The 21,625-nt window shown below is 37.9% G+C and overlaps 3 protein-coding genes across 3 annotated transcripts; 2 read left to right on the top strand and 1 right to left on the bottom strand.

The window, feature by feature from the left end:
- Positions 1–1,425: 1,425 nt before the first annotated feature.
- On the top strand, positions 1,426–10,601 carry ccdc175 (coiled-coil domain containing 175; the record flags this gene model as incomplete). Its single annotated transcript, XM_081347825.1, has 16 exons — positions 1,426–1,492; positions 1,650–1,735; positions 2,250–2,361; positions 2,489–2,624; positions 4,321–4,549; positions 4,628–4,750; positions 4,853–4,962; positions 5,047–5,128; positions 7,021–7,157; positions 7,247–7,357; positions 7,446–7,517; positions 8,362–8,497; positions 8,577–8,705; positions 8,837–8,975; positions 9,363–9,442; positions 10,416–10,601. The coding sequence occupies 16 exons, from the start codon at positions 1,426–1,428 to the stop codon at positions 10,599–10,601; spliced, it is 1,935 nt and encodes a 644-aa protein (XP_081203951.1).
- Positions 10,602–11,816: 1,215 nt separating this feature from the next.
- Positions 11,817–17,697, bottom strand: jkamp (jnk1/mapk8 associated membrane protein). Its single transcript, XM_081394026.1, has 7 exons — positions 17,517–17,697; positions 17,263–17,342; positions 15,768–15,922; positions 15,411–15,617; positions 13,177–13,358; positions 13,010–13,086; positions 11,817–12,905 (listed from the first exon to the last, which is right to left on the bottom strand). The coding sequence occupies exons 1-7, from the start codon at positions 17,518–17,520 to the stop codon at positions 12,687–12,689; spliced, it is 924 nt and encodes a 307-aa protein (XP_081250152.1). The 5' UTR covers positions 17,521–17,697; the 3' UTR covers positions 11,817–12,686.
- Positions 17,698–19,087: 1,390 nt separating this feature from the next.
- gpr135 (G protein-coupled receptor 135) lies at positions 19,088–20,582 on the top strand. Its single transcript, XM_081393781.1, has one exon. The coding sequence runs from the start codon at positions 19,246–19,248 to the stop codon at positions 20,575–20,577; it is 1,332 nt and encodes a 443-aa protein (XP_081249907.1). The 5' UTR covers positions 19,088–19,245; the 3' UTR covers positions 20,578–20,582.
- The last annotated feature ends 1,043 nt before the right edge of the window (positions 20,583–21,625 follow it).

Genomic DNA, 21,625 nt, shown 5'->3' with positions numbered 1-21,625 from the left:
AATCACTGCTGCTGGTAGAAACGATGCTGCCTGCGGGTAAAATCGCTTTTAATTCATGGAAATTCCGCTGCTATTTTGTAGAAATTAGGAGAGTGGCTTTTTTAGTAGGCTACCCTAAACGTCCTTTCTTAATTTTTTCTCACTTAACGGGATGTTCGCTGTCTAGGTAACGTAGGGAAACTCCCACTGCCAACGCCCCAAGTTCAGTCAGGCAAATTAAAAAAGATCACGGCTTTAGTCAACATGTAGGCCTATTTTAAAATAAATTAATATGTAGATTGTCTAGAAATTTTAAATGTTGTGTTTTTATTTTTTAGTTAAAAATTTGTTAAAAATAAAACAAAATAACCTGTAATACCATACATTAGCCACTAGATGTCTGTATAGCCCTTTACATGAATATATATTCAGGCCTGTGTGTATATTTTGCAAATACTGTACACTGGACCAAATTCTTAATAAATAAAAAAATAAAAAACATATAAATACATATTTTTATATAAATTTTCTTCTTGCTTGACTTTATTTATATACGTGACCTTGAAGTAATCCAAAAGTAATCAGTTACATTACTTTCATATTATAGTACTTGGATTACGTTACTGAATACTTTTTTTATGAAGTAATTTGTAATTTGTAGCCTGCTATAATGTGGGCGGTACGCTTTTTGTCATTGTTTTGAAACACTAGGCTACCTCATAGATAACAGTAAGGCTGTTATATAACAGTAAATGTCAAAAAACTTCAATTTTAATTTCATGGGGACTTTAAAAGTTGAATTTTATTTTTTATTTTTTACTTGAGCGCCACGTTTTTAGAATGTCCTCTCATGTGCGAGACGCTGCAGAACAAGTGCAAAGGTTAAAGATGTCTGTCTAGTGTGTGTTTACATTGAAAGACAATGGTTAAAAAAAAAAAACACGTTCTGTGTGAACTGTAAGAACTGTACGTTCTGTAAGACTTTAAATAAAAAAAAATCATATTTATTTATTATTTTTTAAGAAAATAAGAAAAAAATACTTATTAAAACAGGATACTTTACAATAAATAACTAAATAAAAAAGTAACGTTAGCCAGGATATTTTTTCTTGAAATAGTATAGCCTTTGTACAAACTGAACATATTCCTTCAAATAAATAAATAAGGAATAGTAAATGGATTTCATGTAGAACACACCCCTCAGGGTAAGACTTTGAGATCTGCTTACGTCATAATCTTTCTACATACTCCAAAGCTGCGATTTTCTAGGAAAATTCAGATCACACAGGGGGTCCGTGCACTTGCTGTGAGTGACGGTCGTCATGCCAACGTGTGCAGGACACACTACACAGATGAACTGCGTGCGAGTCAAACTGCTGTTTTCAACTCTTCTGCCAATCGCTTGTCGTCCTTTTCCCGTTTAAAAATAAAATAATATTTAATAATATGGCGGCTTGTTTGGTACCGGATTTCCCAGCTGTAAGAATTGCCTTAGAACATTTGGGCGAGTTAGGTAAGAAATTGTCTTTGTAAGGGTGTTAAATACTAGGATCGCTTCAGTCACACCAATTTCAATATGTCCTGTCTTTATATAATAGCCTAACGTTACATATTAAGAATCGAGTTTTAATTGTTCAGTGAATAAATGTAGATTCATTTACACCTTACAGATAAACGACTGAGGGAAGAAGGGGTTTCTTTTAGTCAAGAAGCAAGTCACCACCTGAGAGAGACAGCTGAAGCCATTAAAGAGCTGGTATTTACTAGTATTTACATTTAACTGAGTCCTCGTCTAAACTGGTCCATTCTTTACTGTGGTTTTCAAAAAAAGGGTCAGTATATTCGGCTCATATCCGATGTGTCATTTCTGTTTTGCAGTATTTTAATGCCCTGTAATAATTTTCTTAAGATAGTAGGCTATAAATGATCAAATTCACAATTTTTAGAGATGGAATTAATAACAGATTTTTTCTTTTGTCAAAATGTAGTCAACATAAGGGTGAATTCACATAATTTCATCATGACTAGTTTGAGTGATGTCGCAATTTTAATTGCCATCATACCGTCTAACATTAAAAATCAGTGTGTTTCTTCTTATTTTCCTTTCTCCAATCCAAATGCTTCAAACAAAACAAATCATTTTACTTAGTAATCAATCAAACCTCAATATAATTTTCCATCCTGTTAAAGTTACACATAAAATTCAGATACTGCATTACAGGAATGATCAATGTAGTAGGTGTTCATATCACTGTGGCAATCTTATTTAGGAATCATCTAGAAAAACATCACGCGAGAAACTTGAGGTTGAAACCATTGAGACGAGCAAGCTTCGACATAAAAAAATTAACCTACAGGATGAAATCAAGAATGAAATATCAGGTGAGTTCATCCACAAATCTTTGGCAACCTGTTGAATCCATGAAATAAAAGTCTAAATGCTGTGGCAACAACTCATGGTTAATGGGAAACTGTAACTTCCTAAAGATGTTTGTTGATGTTTTTAAAGCTTGTGTAGCTGCAGCTAGAGAAGACAATGCTGCGGTGTTGAATCAACTTCAATCTGAGCTGAAATCTGTAGTAGATGACATACAATCCATGGAGGAGAAGCAACAAATCTTTGAACTAGAAAATGCTGTTCTGCTGTGAGTCTTCAAACATGTTGACCCATGGGGATCATGGGAATGTACTAGTTTCCATTATTATTTGTACCATTTTTAAAGCTGAAATGCATGTGCACATTTCTTTCAACATTAACTTTCTTGTAAAAGCAATAGGTGTGTTCGACGTCAGCTTTGGCTGCATGTAACCCATCGCTTGCAGTCGGGGAGGAGTTGAAAACGGAGACATAAAGTTGGACAGCCGGAAAGTGGTGCTTGCGCAGTGTTTGCGTACTGTATCACAGAGAAAGTGGATAAGATATAATATTTGTCAAATACACAGCCTTTTCGGGTGTTTTCATGAAGCAGAAACAGTGTTCATTCAGTACTTTACTGCTTAAGCGCCATATGCAAGAATAAAGTTCAACATAAGCCTATACTATTAAAATACCATATATATTTGTATTGGTTTTATTTTGCTAGACAAGACACAATAAAACATTATAGTTACATGAAAAGAGTTTTTACTGGTATGAAAACACAAATTTGTGAGCATAATCTGACCTGAATGTATCAGAATAAACACAAAACACACATGATCGTTGTGAATCCGGCCAATCATGAAACAGCTGTGTCTTCTTCAGAGCCTGTGCAGCCGCTCTGGAGAATCTGCGCAGAATTGCTCTCGAATCGCTCTTGCGTTACTTTGATGACATATATGTCATAGTCGCATGGCGTCTGTACCATCTTAAAGGAATAGTTCACCAAAAATTTTAAATAGGTATTCAATATGGGTAACCAAACAGTTTATGGGCCCCATTTACTGGGCCCATCAACTGTTTGTATACCGACATCCTTCATCTTCTTTTGTGTTCAGCAGAAGACAGAAATTCATACAGGTTTGAAACAACTTGAGTGTGAGTCAATGATGACAGACATTTTTGGGTGAACTGTCCCTTTAAGTTAGACCAAATTTCTAGAAAGTCGATTGGTCTGCGAAGTGACACTTCATGAGTTCACACTTACATGAAATCAGATGTAGTAATTTATGCGTATTTGGCGTGCTGTCCGGGAGAGGGCTCCGAGCTTAGAATATGGCCCAAACCCAGAGTACTCCCCCATCCCAGGTTTGGAGATGGTCCTCACTGCGGAACATGAAATCCACGGGGAGGAGTTGGATAAAATTCAACTCCTCCCACCTTATATATACCTAAACCTACCAGTCTCCACCCCCTGATCCCTAAACCCACCCCTAAACCTACCAATCTCCACCCCTTATATCTGTATCCAACTCCGCCCCCCCGGATCTCATGTACTGCATTGAGGTGCTACTGCAGGTTTGGGATAGGACTAGTAAGTGAGGAGGTGGGGGGTGGTGGGGGTGCTGGAAAACTGTCATAGAACAGCGGTAAAAACTGCTGTATATATACTATGCTGTATATTAATTATCTGAGCGTGCTTCTCCCGAACTTTGCTAATAAGACATCATATCAAGTCGAACACACCTAAGGGCATTCAATCCGGGGCTGTCTTTTTTGTCTGACCAATGATGAGCATTTGTCATTATTTTTGCAATTCTGTTTGGTGCTATAGAAATGACACACTTTAGCATTAATAACTCACAAAAAATGATAAAATCCATGTTTACTAACTTGAATGGGTTAAATGCAGAGGACAAATTCTGAGTATGGGTTACCATACTTGGCCTTCACGTCACTTTTTTCTTTTCATTATATTTCAGTCGGGAGAAAGAAAACATTAAAGGAAACTATGGAGATGCTGTTGATCAGATGAATCAGCAGCTGTCAAAAAAAGCTGGTACAAAGATACTGCTTACGGAAAAACAGAATGAGATCCAGTCACTGAAGGACAAAATTGTCCAGGTGGAAACAGCCCAACGGGACCTAAAAGAAAACATGATTCAGAAGAGGAAAACATTTGCTGAAAGCAAACGCACTGTAGGAAAGGAGGTAGACTGAGCATTTTTTTTCAAACAGGATAGATTTTCACTCAAAAGCTGGGATTTAATTCATATTTTCCCTGTTTAGATTGAGGAAACTGTTCTTAAGATTAAAGGACAAAGAAAAATCAATGCAGAAACACGCAAGGAACTGGATATCATTACATCAGAACTCCTAGACAAGGAGGAGACAGTCACGCAGTGTGAAAATGTAAACGAATCTACACATGTTGTAAAATGCCAAAACAATAATACAATAATGTTGGTATGGGATGATTTGTATGGCAGGCTTTATTCATTTATCTGGTTTCAGCACATCGCCCACTTGGAGAAGAACATTGCTGGACTGAATGCATCTAAAATAAAGTGCAAAGAATGGCTTCATGAGGAGAGCAGTAAGACAGAAGAACTTGATCGACAAAAGTAACTTACTGCAAAACGGTTGTCTTTTTCTGTTTTCTTCACCTCTGGTCAACAGAAATCAGCTTTGTTATTAATGATCAACAGGGAGTTTCATGAGCGAGAACTGCTTGAATTGGAAGAAGCATTTGAACAGAAAGTTCAGGCCATTCAGGAGCAGATGTTAGAGGTAAGTAGAGCCAGACATCTTTGTAAAACTCCTGACAATAAACGAATGGCTGCTCCGTGTTTAATGCACTCTTTTCGTAAAGGGATCAAAACCCTCAAATCTCAGTCTTTAGATGTCAGATCTGAAGCATCGATTTCCTGCCTCTGGCAGGTCCCGCTGAGCAGCCATCACATTGAGCTTTTTATAATGCTTTTCTTCAAAGACACAATGTGCATAGATGACCTTTAATACAGCTGAGTGCTGGACTGCCCTTAGATGTTATATAGTTCAAGCAGTCAATAGGTGTGCGCCTGGTCTGGATATTTGAACATCCATCTGTCTATCCATCTATCTATCTACCTACCTACCTTGCAACGGTATATGGTGACACTGGTTATGCAAAAGGCTGCCAGTGTACTGTTTTTAACTAAAACGAAAACTTTCGTTAAAGGGATAGTTCACTTTGAAATTAAATTTTGGTATGTTTTAGCTTACCTCAAGGGCAGCAAGCATGTCTTTTTTTCCGCAGTAGTTTAAATTTTTATATTTTTAGGTCAAACCGTTCTTGTCTGTCAGTCATATAATGCAGGTCTATGGTCACTGTCTCAAAGAGCTAGCCTGGTAATACCAAACTCTGCTACTTCGCTTTGCTTCGTAGACAGAGTCTGGAATGGCATAATAGAGAAGTGTTTTCTCTCTCGTGGGGGGGGGGCACTTGTCTGAAGTTTAAAATCATTGGTTACCCGTAAGCCAATCACATAACGTTTGGTTATGGCGTGTGTTATGCGCAGGCTCAGCCGCATCTAACTTCCACTGTAAACACATGTATGATGCGAAAACAAAAACCATCGAGTGAAATACCGGAGTGAACATGGCTGTGAACGACTTTTGCAGATTATGTGAAGTAAATCTATGCATCCACGGTACAATCAGCGTCTACGTCACGGCTCTCAGCCCGCCCTCTGTTCGTTGATTGGCCCGGCTGTTTTCAGGCCAGAGGAAAACGGAAAGCTATGACGCTGGCTCAGACTGAGTACAGAAGCGAAATGAAATTGAGCGGAATTACGAAGTCTGACGTAGTCATGCTATCAAAGAGCATGCACAGAGGCCAAATTAAAACAATTCCCCATCGTCCAAATTAAACAATTCCCCATCGTAAGTACACATTGATGGCCTAAGACACGAAACGAGCGGTTTGTGTGAGAAAACGAACAGTATTTATATCGTTTATACCTCTTGTAACACAGCCACGTCCAAGTGATCTGAGGGCGTTCGCGCATCCTGGTGTGTGACGTGTACACAGACTGGTGCATAGATATATACACTAGATGTCGCCTTAAAGACATTCGTTCCAATGAACTGCCGTAGACAAGGCGACATTTAGTGTATGAGCAATCACCTGGAGGGCAAAACAAAGCTTTCCTTCATTGCCTGCCAGTCATTTTTAATGTAGTGTAATGTAGTAGACAGTGATAAAAGACCAATTTAAATATACACCTTATTGATGAAGCATATATAGGCAGATAACTGCAACACAGTTTCTCGTTAAGCATTTTCCCATGGAAAACCATAAAGAAAACGCTTAGCCATTTAACCGTTGCGTTCATTTTATGGGCTCATCTGTACGTCTATTTGTTGTATACATCATCAGTAAGGTGTATACTGAATTTTACAGTAATAAAACTGATATTTTAGTGGTGCGGTGCTTGATTGTCATGCAAAAATATTTTTTTAATGATATATTATTTTAATACATAATATTTTTCATGTATATAATATTACTTAATATTTAATTTTTATATAATATTTAATATAATAGATTTTCAAATGGTTTGATTTTGGGGTGACTTGGATTGCCCATCTAAGCCATCTGTAAGAGCAGGGTGAAGTCTGAGACTGTGATTTCTCCTCAGATTGAAAATGAGATCAAGGAGGAACAAGAAGTGAAAATTGCTCTATCAGAACGGCACGCTAAACTGTCAGACATCTTCAGCACTCAGAGGAAAAAGGAAGATGACATGATTGCTGAAAAACACAGTCTGTCCAAACGGTACATTTGTCTCTTTAGTCCTCTTTCTTCTTTGCTTCATCCTGATGACTAACTTGAAATGTATATTTAAAATGATTGTTTTGTTCCAGGTTAGAGGAGAATAAACTGAGACATGATGAAGACATTATATCCATTGCCAAATGCAGATTTGAAATGAAAAACATGAAAGAAGAGACGATACAGCTTCATGACGCTAACATGTATGGCCCAGTCTTGTGTTTTATGGTTTTGTCTTACTACATTACAACTAAATTGTTTCATGCCTTTATTTGAATGGTTGTCTCTCAGAATCAGTGCAGATATGTTCAGAAAAACTCTTGAGGAACAGGAAAGTCAATTGGCCAAACAGAACATGATCAGGTCTGTCTAACATGTTATTTTAATATTACTTATGATGATATAATATACTTCTTATATACTTATATCTATCTTCTATGGAAGACTAACCTGAAAAACATACTTGAGAAAACCCAGGTAAATTTGTTAATTGCATAATAAAGAGAAACCCGATATACTCTCTGAATAGAAGAAGCAGTTTATCTTGAGTAAAGCTTCTCTTTATCATGCAATTGGCAGTGGGTTTTGTCTCCATTTATCTGGGGTTTATAAATTAATTTCTGCATTCTTATTTTGATTCTCACGTCAGTTGATCTTAAGGATATTTAGGTATTTTATCTGGGACAAATAAAAGACAACAATACTGCAATAGTATTTGCAAGTGTTTAATATGATTTGCAAATTTAGTTAAATATCATTAGACAGCTGACCATGAGAAATCAATAAATTATGTTATCTCCTCAAATCATCATTACCTTTTCCCCGCCAGCGTTTTTTCTTTCCTTTTTTTTAGTTGTCAGCCAGCGTTTTTGATCATTTTCACAAAACTTTCATTTCAGAAAATTGTGTTGTATGAATAAAAAGAAAGAATAGAGTCTCTGCTTCTAAACAAGAAAAAGTTCCATAATTTCCATAAAAACACAACATTTTGAAAAAAACAAAAGCAAACTGAGAATATCGCATTTTTTGTCAAAGACTACAACACATGCTTCTTCTTCGTCTGTGTTTTGATCCGGAGATTCTGTACTCTTTCAGAAGATGCCTTATAGCGCCCCCTACCATATAACAGTGAAAGCATGTATTGCCGGAAATTCCATCAATGGCTGGGAAATGGTCATTATTATGACATTAACATATTTGTATCCAGGGCTGTAATTGAAGCTGAAAGAGAGAAAATAAAGCAGTCTCTCAAAACTCTAAAAGAGGAACACGAGGAGTATGTAAGGAAGATGAATGCATCCATCGAACAAACAGAGAAGAGATATGGAGAGCTTCTCGAGGAGGTCTGACAGAATCACTTATCAGTAGTGGTGGCAATACAAACAGACATAGTTGTATCTAAACATGCTGTTGTTTTTGCAGGAAAAGAAACTCCAAGACCATATATTATTGAATTCAGTGATCGAGGATCTGACAGAAGAGCTGTCCAACACTGAGGAAGAGGGAAAACAACTGGAAATGAACTACCAGCATGAAATTCTACAGCTCACTGTACAAGAGAAAATCCATATTTGTATACTTACTATAAGCTCAATAAAACATTTTTAGATGGATGTGGTTTAGCTAAGCGTGCATAGCTGCATCTGCAAACTAAAAATGCATGTCTTGTTGTGATTCAAAAGAGGGATGCAGAACCGATCGCTCAAGCTCATATGGAGAAAGAGCAGGAGCTCAAGGTCAAGGAGTCGGTTTTAGAGGCAGTGGAGTCTCAGTTGGACATTGACCATCTCAAACATCAAACTTTAAAGAACCTCATAACAGGTACTGGCTTCATTTCAATTCTTCTCATGTAGCTCAACACTTCACTGAACTATGGAGTCATGAACCGGCCACCTGTTGTTTCTCAGCTAGTGTTGTGTTTCTTTATGAGATAGTATTTAAAATACTTGGTCATTCCCCAAAGAGCAACATAGTGTCGGCCCAGATCCGTCCCATATCTGGTAGGCGTTGAATCCACATGTACCAGATGTGGCCCGGATCTAGGCCGACAACATGTTGCAGTCTGGGTCTATAATTGCAAATTATTGAAATGAGAAAGAATAGAGATTAGCATAGCACAGTAAATTGATGTTTGGTCAAATTTAATGGCACTTGTAGGTTAACTCAGATGTTTTTGTAAGGATTTTGTGTTTTTTCCCTTTTTACCAGAGTTGGAAACCCAAAAGAAAAATCTTGAGCTCTCTATTCAGAAGGTCACAGAGCAGAGTGCGGCTCTCCTACAACCAAAGGTTCATATTTACTCAGCATTCACATTTCCAAATTGTGTGCTAAATTGATGGTTTTAGGCTACGTCTACATTAATCCGGATAGATTTGAAAACGCTGGTTTCGCTTCAAAATCTCTTTTCAACGACTCTAGCATTTTCATGTGTTTTTCAAAATGTTCTCGTCCACACTGACGCTGTGTTTGAATATGATTACTATGCCTTCCATACTACATAGTAGGCGAAAAACAGTATGTTTTGTGGGTTCCACATGTACCAGATGAGGGACAGATCTGGGCCGATACTATGTTGCTGTCTGGGATAGCAGGCACATACTAGCCTGACTATGTCAGACTTCGTACTTCCGCTCAATTCGCTTCTGTACTCAGTCTGAGATAGCGACCTATCTTCCCGCCTCAAAACAGCCGGCCAATCAACGAACAGAGGGCGGGCTGAGAGCCGTGACGTAGACGCTGATTGTACCGTGGATGCGTAGATTTACTTCACATAATCTGCAAAAGTCGTTCACAGCCATGTTCACTCCAGTATTTCGCTTGATGGTTTTGTTATCGCATCATACATGTGTTTACAGCGGAAGTTAGATGTGGCTGAGCCTGCGCATAACACACGTCATAACCAAACGTTATGTGATTGGCTTACGGGTAACCAATGATTTTGTGATAAACTTCAGCAAAGTGAAGTAGCAGAGTTTGGTATTACCAGGCTAGGCACATACTGGTATAAACAGAGATCTCAGTGTGCATCACATGACTAAACACGTAATTGTTTTCAAATACGTCTGTTTTCACACTACAATGCCGTTTTCAAATGTATCCACTTGGGAAAGCATTTTCAAAAAGTTTTGCAGGACTAAACCAACATCTTAGTGTACGCAAGGCTAAACCGTAGAGAAAAATATGCGTTTTCAAATGTATCTGGATTAGTGTATGTAGAGTCTATTTGCCTTAGAGTCTATTTGTATGTTTGCTGCCATGTAGGAGGATCTGAAGAAAGAATTGATGACTTTGAGGGCCAAGCATATGGAGACGTTAACTTCTAACGCTGCAGAGATCAGTGCAGTGGAAAAAAGCATCTATGAGAACAGGGTCATGCTTGAGCAAGTTCAGATGGAAAACAGTCGTCTGCATATGGTGAAAACTTGCGCTAATCAGCACATCGCTTGAGATTTTTTGCAACAGTGCTTTCTAACAGCTCTGTACTTGCAGTGCATTGAACAAATGAAGGAGGAAATATTGGATGCAGAGAAAGACAAGGAAAAGTATATGCAGGAGGCCAAGTGGATGACGGAGGGAAATCAGTCCCTCTTTAGTGAGTCTTTTGACAATCACTTAGCCATTTTAAAGTATAGTGCTCTTAGTTTAATGATCCAGGACCAATCATGTGTCTTTTCCATCCCTAGAGAGTCTAATAGACACCTGGACTACAGATATGCTGCTTACTGAGGTACAAGAAAACAAGCAAAATATACAAATTAAGCTCAATCAACAGCACTGTTGGTATGCTGTCGATTATTACTTGACTTCTCCCTCCATTTGTTACAAAAATACAAAATTGTGTTTAAAGTAATACAGTGAAAGTCTAATGGAAGAGCTGCACATTCCTGCATTTAAGCTCTCCTTTAAACTGAAGGACGACGACAGATGCTGGAATGTTCCTTTAACTGATGAACTTGCATGTTTATGTTGTGGCTATTGAAACGTTTTGTCTGACCTTGATGTTTTGATGAAATTTACTTTACAATAAATGAATTAATCACAAGTCTTTTATATTAGGAATCTGCAGATAAAGACCAGAAGATTGTGGAGAGCATATACAGTCTCATAGTAAGGATTCAAGAAAGAAAACATCACATCAGTGACGTCAACAACAGGCTGGAGAAAGAGTTAGTGGGGATGAGTTCCATGTTAGAGAAGCCAAACTAGAAAAGCCAGGAAATAAACATTTACACTTTATATTAATATGGAACAGCATTTCCACTATTTCCAACCTAGATTTCAATCTTTACAAGCAACTTCTAGCTGATTTGAAATGTCTTAGAACAGTCTTACTAGAAACATTTATATTGATTATTAGTAAAAATGGTACAAATAGTTTGTACAGTTTGTGTTAATCCTTGATAATGATAGTTAATAAAATACCATCGTTCATCGTGTTCATTTTAGCTCACAATGCATTTGCTTATGTTAACAAATACAACTTTTGATTTAAAAAATGTACAGTTAAATGCGTGACATCAACTAAGATTAAAAAAACTGTATTGTTTATTGCTAGTTCATGTTAACTAGTGTAACATGTTATTAATTTTCATGACTCTGAAAGCTGAAAAAAATTAACACTTGCTTTGTTAGTAGTTAAAAAAATACCACATCTATGCAAAAATCTGTCACAATAATTTATTCAACAAGTCAAACACGGTTGACAAATGTTCATTTTCATAGATCTGATGGCCATGCACATAACTCACCACCAACATGTAAAACATTATTCCATATTAAATGACGTTCAATAAAACTGTTTAAAACATTAATGTCTCTAATCAGTTTGTTATATTCCACAAATACCTATAGAACTTATAAATATACGTTTAAAAAAATCTTTAGTCAAGTGGTGAGGATGTGTCTGAGAACATTGAAAACTACATAGAATTCTTCTCACAATACAATGTGTGTGCAGATTTACATATTCAGCAGCAAAACATTCATAACATGCAAATATGATTTGTCAAGATATTCCTTTTATAGTGTTAAGCTATGATTTAACCGCACATGAAAAGAAACCGGAAAATACATACAATTATATTTGGCACAAGAAAGTTTGTCATACGAAAATGGTTAACATTACTTCAGGGCACTCAAGAAATTCACAGACCAGCTGTTTCATATATATAATCACACAAAAAATACATTGCTGAATATTGTTGATTTGTAACTATTCTTGACGATAGATACAAATTATAATGAATAATATATACTTAGGTTACAATCAATTTACAAAAACATTGACTACTTTCCAAAACTCGTTTTCAGGATTCAAAGGAAAACAGTAAAGAAAAAGTGAAATCTCTGTTCAGTCTAGCAACCCCCCCAAAAAAGCATATTCACAGACGTAACAGAAAACTTTTATGGCAAGATATCATGAATGTTTAATTTATGGCTTTTCGGTGTCCATGCCAAAGGTGTTACTTAATTAAAAGTTGCTCCACGGCATGCAGCTCTAACATGCATGATTCTCCTACAAAGGAAGTGACATCAGTGTCCATTCCCACCCTCTGACAGAATTCTGTTCGGCTCTGTGAACCTGGCCGTTAGCAGGTAGAAGAGAGCGGGTCCGGGCACCAGAGCCAACAAAGGCAAATCCTGCCCCAGTTTATCCAGTCGGGATATGGAAATGATACCGTATGCATGGAGGAGCCAATGGCTGAAGAGAACCACGAGGCGTTTCTTCTTAGCCACAAGGTTTTTGAAAGACTGCAGGAGAGAAGCCACAAATATTTTAACATATTTGTCTAAGAACGTGAACTAAAAAGCACTGCGACACAAATAAAAAACATATAGTGCATAAATATATTTACCTGTATCTCTGAAGCGGACATGTAAACTGCCAACGTGACCAACGATAACACCAAAATAATATATGGAAATGCATAGTCTGAAAACATAAGAGGGAGATATAAAAACACAAATGTCAACTAGGTACATTTTCAAATGTTCATTAAAAAAAGAGCAAAAACACACTCACAAAGAAGTCCTCCTCCAACCGCCTGCAGGACAGTGAGGATGGGGAAGAAGTACAGCGCTGCGTAGATGCTCTTGAAACGATCCGTCTTGCCTAAGCCACATGCAATCTTCTTAACCAAAAGTGGCCGCAGAAGCATCATGAAAACCAGACAGAAGGCGTAGTAGATCAACACAATGGTGTACCTGAAGAAAAAAAACAGGGAATCAGAAAGAAATAGGGTTGTAATAATGTATTGTGTCACAATGTATTGTAAATTTGCAATAAAAAAATGCAACAATACAGACATCCCAGCTCTCCCCGGCGTTCCGGGAGTCTCCCGCATATTTTTAGCTTCTGCCTGATGCCCTCAAATCACATACAATATCCCGGAAATCGAGCGAGTGTGGGAGAAGCCGTTTCCACCTGGTATTAACATGCGTTTTCGATGATCCGATCACAAGTGGTCAGGCAAGACGCATTACCGTTTACACCAGGTACTAACACACGTTTCAAATGCCTCTCCTGTGATCACTTCAGAATCCATCAAGAATGAATATATATACAGTACTGTGCAAAAGTCTTAGGCATGTTAATATTCTGGATTGCAGAATCCCTGGCAACATTCAAAAGACAACTGAAAACCCTTCTCTTCTGTGAGCACTTAACCTCATATAAAAAAAATAAAATAAAATAAAAATTCTTTTCCTTTATTTCCTCGCTTATCGGGCTTATGCTACTGGAACAATGCCTGAACTTCGTATTTTGAGCACTTCTTGCGTTGTTTTTTGCCTCTTTGCTATGACTCACTTAACTTAGTCCTGATTTGTATGTCGCTTTGGACAAAAGCATCTGCTAAATGACTAAATATCAGACTAAATTCATTTATGCAGGAAGGTTTCTTCAAGCATCTTGGAGACGTTCCCGCAGTTCTTCGGATTTAGTTTGTCTCAGTTTTTTCAGTTTCTTCATGTAATCACAGACGGACTCAATGATGGTGAGATCAGATCATACCGACTGTTGTCAGACTCCTTGTGCATACACAAATCTCACTGGATTATTACAATTAATGGTAAAAAGAATGTTTGGAAATGTAAACTGATATTTCCTACTGACACACTAGAGCAAAAGATATAAATAACTGACTTAAAACCCTTTTTTTTGGGGGGGGGGGGTATTAACATGCCTAAGACTTTTGCACAGTACTGTGTATATATATATATATTTATTTAATTACTTTTTTTTAAGGGGGGGGGGCTAAATATGGTAAACACAGAAGTTCACTCATTTGAGCTTACATATTTATAAATGATTATTAGTAAATAAAAAATTAAATACATTAATATATATACTTTTTAAATATATGCTGTCAGTGACATAAGAATATGTGTCTAACATAATGAACTGTACTTTTTCTTAACCGTTTATCATGTCTTTGAAAAAAAAAAAAAACATTTGAACTATTTTGGCTCTGTTTAAATATCATGAGAGTATCGTGAGATCAGTATTGTATCAAACCGAATCTTGACATGAGTGTACTGTTATACCGAGAGCTGCACGATTAATCGTTAAAAGATCGCAATCTCAATTCAAACACCCACACAATCACAATCTTATTCCTAAATGACAACAATTTGCCCATGTCTTTTAAAACTTTTTAGAAGTACGGCGATGCCTCGGAGTCAGAGAGCGCAGTGGTCATGTGTGAGAATGAAACAGCTTCACAAACAGCCATACAGTAACATTATTTCTCTGTGACAATAATTCACATTAACAAAGAAGTACTGGGATAAACGTTTATATTTCGGAAATAAACACTGATGTCTACGGTAGCGTATCAAAATAGAGTAAATCACCCTTAAAAGTAACTTGAGGTTTCGAATAAAGATTGTATCAATTACACCGTTACACCAGTAGGTGGCGTATTTAATTGAATCACTCATTCAATCAAGAGATTTGTTCAAAAACACTGATTCATCCAGTAATGAAGCAAATGAAGTCTGCAAATGGATCATTCATTCAGACTGATTTAAAAATGAATTTAAAAAATGTAAATAGACTGCAGCAATTTCGTCAGAACCTCTAGTAAATCATGTTATTGTTTAGTTGTCTATTCAGAATCGTGATTTGTTTTAAACAAACAAACAAAAAAACTGTGATTCTCAAACTATCCAGAATCACGCAGCTCTAGTTACACCCCTGGAAACCAACAGAAATAACTGGAGCCTCAAATCAAACCAAATGTAAAGGGCACTCACAGAGGGAACACAGCCTCCTGCGTGCAGTGCAGCGTGGTGACGTAGTCGGGACTGGGGTTATACAACATGGTGTACCAGTCAGAAAGCATCTTAACCTCACAGGAACGAATAGACAGCTGGCCGACGGGGTCGTTGAGCAGCAGAGTCACTACGGCAGCTGCCGTGCACTCGAACAGGGCCGTGATATGCTGGAAAAGGGCACTGGAACTGGAGATGACATTAGGAGAGCATCGGTTAGTTTGGAAAGATGCATTATCAAAGTTTAAGGCATAGCTTTGCAAAACAAAATCAGATCCACACAATAATATTGCCTCATATATCTTACTATTGTTTAGCACAAGAAAATTTGCCAACTACCTTTTCTTCCCAGAATACCACTCAATGAAGAACCAGTGCAGGACCAGAGGCAGCATCGCCATGAAGCCCAGGTACAGCCAGTCATACAGCTCAGGAGAGCCAGTGCATCTCATGCAGATCTTCTCTAGGTTTGTCCTTTGGCCACGAGGACAGACCTTTATAATGAGAACGGTAAAGAATATGAACACAATACATACAGTCCGCAAAACACCACTAACTGCAATCATACATATCAGTACAAGCAGAACTGTTCTCGAATGACCAGGTGACACTTTCACTTTCCAAAAAGGTCTCATTTGTTAACATTAGCTAATGCATTATGGTTTTCAATATGTTAGATCCCATGGACCAATAAATATGATCATCCTTGTGTAAAAAAAGGCAAATATCTTTAATAAACACCCAATTTCTATACTAAAAAATGTATATTATAAATCTAAAAATGGCTTTTATTAAGTTACATTATCATACAATTTTCTACTCACTATTAAGAATGTACTGTTAATGTTTTATTTATTTTTAATAGTCATTTATTTTTATTTTATTATTTATTTAGAACAGTTTTTCTTTAGACTTTTCAATGGACACCCTGTCACTCCCTTGTGAACCCAGTTTGAAAAACCTGAGCAAAGTAACAATGAGCAATATATTTTGAAGCATTTATAAATATTGGTTAATTAATGGTAGACTAGTTAATAGAAATACAATTATATTGTTTGTTTGTGTTGGTTCACAGTGCATCAACTAATATTTACAGATACAACTTTTGTTTTGATTTCATAACGTATAAGTAAATGTTGAAATTAACATTAATTTTAATAAAAACTGTAGTATTGTTCATTGTTAGTGCATGTTAACTCATTTAGAATAAAGTCCCCCTTAAGTAGTCATTTTATCCCTTAAAACTCATCTTTGATCACGAAAATTACATATTTAAATGTTTTTTTCCTGGACAACAAATTCTTCATGCTTTAAAATGGCTTGAATATAACTACGCCCTTGCCTCATTTAGTATATGCCGTTCTATGAATATGTTAATTAGCCCCGCCTCCACACACTCACACCAGCTCAGAGATTCACTCGTTGACAAGGTAGTTTGTGACGTCAGAAATACCAGAGATTTCAAACCGTTTTTGAGACTGTCTTTGGTTCACTGCAGTTTTAAGGAGAAAATACTCTGCAATGGTGTTGACTTATGAATTTATACATGGTTTGTCTTAAAGCATATTTAAAAACACCACATAGACATATAAACAACATTAAAAGCTTGATTTCTGACCAAAGGGAATCTTTAAGTAATGTTAATAAATGAAACCTTAATGCAGTGTTACAGAAATACACAAGTGTGAACTAGTAAAATGCACATCAGAGTACATATATACACCACTGTGGTGTCAATATGACCTCTTGCATGAGTTCCCATTGCAATCAGGCAGTTACGCAATCTGTGTGTTTTATTCGGACCGATTAAGTTACATGAATATGATGCACTTACCCCACATTCTCCTTCAATAGATTCATTTATGATGGTCCTTCCACAGTACAGCCCAGGACAAGTGGAGCTCATTGATACAGCTGCATTACATCCAGAGAAACATCATTAAAAGACATCCTTTAATTCAAAATATAACCTTAGACATGTAATAATTTGCAGTGTGTTGTTGTAAACTAGCGATTCTATCAACAGCAGAAAACCAATACGATATTGTCATTAGTTGTTTGCAATAAATATTTTTCGTTTTAACATACCCATGTCATATGCAGCATTACAAAGCTATCGATAAGCCCAGTTTGTTGGTTAGTGATTTTAAACCTCAACAATCTAAACGACGCAACAGAAACCGGAAGAATAAACACACTCTTCTTCTTCAAGCGAATGTGAGACGTGTTGCTAAAAGGTGAATTGTTTGACAGCGCCACTCACTGGTCAGATGTACTGAGTCTAGATAGTATGTAAATGCATTTGACAGTCATTCAAAAATTATCCAGACACCAGATGTATGTTTGGTATTTTTTTACAAGTGGGTGCAGGACACTATGGTTAATTTATGTAAGTGAGGATAGCAAAATAAAGTAAACTGTGTCATATACCCAAATATTTTTCATACAGTGGACCAGTAAAATGAATAAAAATTTGAGACCAAACATTATTCAGACACTGACCTGACCATGTTTTGCTTAAGTGTTTTTTTTTTGTTTGTTTTTTTTAATTGCTATTGTTATTGGTATTATTTATGAGACAGTCTAACAGAAGGATGGCCAAAAACAGTGAAATATCAACTGATTTGATAACTCTAAATTATTGACATATGTTATTACCAATTTCTAAACTATAGTGAATAAACTGTGATAATGTTTGAAGTGTTTGACTGTAGTGTATTGTATATGCATCATCACCATTATTTAATTTAATCACCATGACTGCAACAGTATTTTTATGTGGAATGATTTCGTCTTTCACTTATTTAATTATAGAATTTTAATATTGAAAGGGTTCAACCATCTTCAATGGCTGTTTAAACACACCCAAAATGCAAGACGGACAGACAGACAGACAGAAAGTGCGTAATTCAGCTGGAAAAAAGTCTGGTCCGGTGTCATAGCAACGGCTTCAAACGTCACGGGGAGGTGCAGGGCCCTGCATCTGTATACTAGAAATAAAACAAGTATGTAGAGCGGCGATTACAATGAAACGGAGTCTAAAAATGGGCTGGCGTTTGTCAGGTACAACGGGACAGAAAAAAAATAAAACACCTTTTTATTTCGCTGGTTGATCAAGTTTCACCGTCTCACAATTCATTGAAGTGTAAAATATGTTCTAGGACGCTGCTGTTTTTGTTTATTAGGCAGAATCAGTAGTCGTAGGCTGGTATGCAAGTAAACTAATCCTAATTCGTCTGACAATAAGTATTTTGATTCAATTGAGAATTTCAATCAGGTTGACATGTAGAGCAAACGATGCTTTATCAGCGGTGTCTATTACTTTTCTCAGCGCTTGTCAGAATCGACCAATCACAGATGCTGGTGGACATTCGATTTTAAAATGTATTTGATAGACATTGATACAACCGATATCCGTGTCCATTTCCGATATCAATCCATTGAATAAAATTTCTTAAAAAAGATGATAAACTTTAGAGCAAACATGTTTCCAGTGAAACACAAACTATCGTAAAATCTGAATGCGTCTCAATGGTGAATTGGCTTTCTGGGCCTCCCAGCGCCCCCTAGCGGAGTGACCGCGTTTCGTCTCGCATTAACAGCAAGAGAGCGGTATTGTCAGCTCAGTCTGTAACAGGGGAGGGCACGGGGTAGCATTATTTAGGCTACTCCAAGCACAGTGTATGGCATCAAAAAACTACACAGGGACCATCCGTGACATCGTAACGCATACTCATTTTACTGTGATACGGACACGGGAGATACTGACAAGGGATGAATTCTCTTCCACCCTGTGGATGCGCCCTAACCGTGTCCAATGGATCTCCCCGGCATCAGCAACACGACCGTGGACAACATGTCAGGTTCGGGCTTCATTTTAGAGATTGTGAGCATCAAACCCGTTGTAAACAGCAACTATACAGCCGGGGCCGAGATGACCCGCAACCCCCCAGTGTGGAGTTCGGAGGGGAACTCGGTTCTCCAGGGCATCGCGGTGGCCGCGCAGGCGCTGCTCCTCCTGGCCATCTTCTTACTGTCCAGTCTGGGTAATTCAGCGGTCGTGGTGGTTATAATCAAACACAGGCAGTTGAGAACGGTCACTAACGCTTTCATCATGTCCCTCTCCCTCTCTGATTTTCTCACGGCTGTTCTTTGTTTACCCTTCTCCTTCATGATGCTCTTCAGCAAGGATGGCAGTTGGATGTTTGGGGAGCCCTTCTGCATCGCCAACGGCTTCTTTAACACCTGCTTCGGCATTATCTCCACCTTGACCATGACTCTCATCTCATTCGACAGGTATTACGCTATCGTCAGGCAGCCGCAAGCCAAAATCGGCCGGAGGAGAGCGATCCAGCTGCTGGTGGCCGTTTGGTTCTCCGCTGTGCTCTTCTCGTTTCCTTGGTACCTGCTTATGGAGACTTCCGGGCGCTTGGTGGTGCACAAACAGGGCTTTTACCATTGCATGTATGTGTTCCACTCGGGCACCTCCAGGATGGGCACCACCTACAGTATCGCTTTAATAGTAGTGTGTTACCTGCTTCCCTTCGCCCTCATGTGCTTCTGCCACTATAACATCTGTAAAACCGTCCGGCTGTCGGAGATCAGGGTGCGGCCGGTGACCACTTACGCGCACCTGTTGCGCTTCTACAGCGAGATGCGCACCGCCACCACCGTGCTCATCATGATCGTGTTCAGCATCTTCTGCTGGGGCCCTTACTGTCTGATGGGCATCATCACCGCGCTCGGGAGATACTCTTTCAACCCCGCTATGGATACTTTGGCCATTTGGATGGCGTGGGCTAACGGTGCCATCAACCCGTTGATTTATGCCATAAGGAACCCGAATATATCCATGCTGTTGGGCCGGAGCAGAGAGGAGGGATACAGGACTAGAAACATCGCTGCGTACCTGTCCACGCAGACGCAGCGCAGGGACACGGTCCGGACTCGGGCCGACCGGATTCGGGACCGGTACGTGAGCCGGCACGGGGCAAACAGCCGCCTGTCTTCCTCCAGCCCGGCCAACGGGGGAGATGTGGCCATGTGGGCCTGTAAAAACCCGGCGGTGTTCTTCTGCAGAGACGCGCATCCGGATACAATCACTGAACCCGCGGTGCCCAAAGTTGAGACTGCTGACACCAGTTTGTAATACGCTCACACTTTATGATGACTTTGTAATTTTATATAAATAAAGTAACTTTGTCACTTTAACGAAGGGAGGTGCTACAGGTGGGCCCAAAAATTTAGTTGGGTCACACTTAAAATTCTATAATTAAATTTATTGCATTGGATAATAAAATCAAGTCATGTGGAATTTATTTTAACCAAACATATAGCACAAACAAAGAGAAGTTTGTTAGGTTTAAGATTTTAACAAACAAGTTTGGATTTGGACATTAGTGGAGTCTCAGATTCCACTTGGTTTGATTTTCTTTTCTAATGCAATGACATTATTACCTACATTTTTATGCTGTAAGAAATTGATTTTGGAAGGATTCAACAAATACATTTTTGCAATACCTTTACTTTAACTAGTGGAAACATGCAACATTATAGACAATTTTGTTTTTGTTTTTGTATGATTGCATATCACATTCACATTGTTTGCATATACCAGAGACCGTTTCTTGATATTTTAGCCAGAAACCCTTAATGTCTTTCTTTCCTATGGGTCATTCTATCTTAAAAGAGCTTAAACACATGTTTATTACATGAAAAGTGTATTACTAAATAGGCTATTTTGTTAAACAATTAAGATTTTGACAAAAGGAACTGACAATCACTATTCAAATCACTTTAAATAAAAATTTAATTTGTGATATTTTCTGTAGGGTGTATATCATTTTGCAATTGGCTATGCAAATGTGTACATATTTATTTTAATGTGTACAACATTTCATTTTGCTGCAAGGAAAAAAATCACCTGTAGCCTACCTCCCTTCAGATTTCAGAAATTATTATTTATTTTTTTTTAAAGCTGAAGTATGTCGTTTACTAGCGCCACCTAGTGGAAATGTAAAAGTTGGGCTTACCCCGCCCCCAACTCACGCCATTGGTCGAGTCAGTGGCTGCGTCCGAAATTGCATACTAGGTACTTGTTTTAAATTATTTCACATCCACTAAAAAGTATGTTCTATATAGTATGAATGTGTGTAGTGTGAATGTAATCTGGACACACTTCATTTACCATGTTGTCA

Source organism: Scardinius erythrophthalmus (assembly GCF_964197995.2).
Source record: "Scardinius erythrophthalmus genome assembly, chromosome: 19".
Lineage (NCBI taxonomy): Eukaryota > Metazoa > Chordata > Actinopteri > Cypriniformes > Leuciscidae > Scardinius > Scardinius erythrophthalmus.
This window is presented reverse-complemented; position numbering and strand designations above follow the sequence as displayed.

Bases quoted from the DNA above. Each gene is read 5' to 3' on its own strand.
- jkamp (XM_081394026.1), bottom strand. The intron at 13,359-15,410 runs GTGAGTGCCCTT...TTTTTTCTTCAG, and splicing joins CAGGAGGCTGTGTTCCCTCT to GTACACCATTGTGTTGATCT. The intron at 12,906-13,009 runs GTAAATATATTT...TCTCTCCTGCAG, and splicing joins TGTCCGCTTCAGAGATACAG to TCTTTCAAAAACCTTGTGGC.
- gpr135 (XM_081393781.1), top strand. From the start codon at position 19,246: ATGGATCTCCCCGGCATCAGCAACACGACCGTGGACAACATGTCAGGT.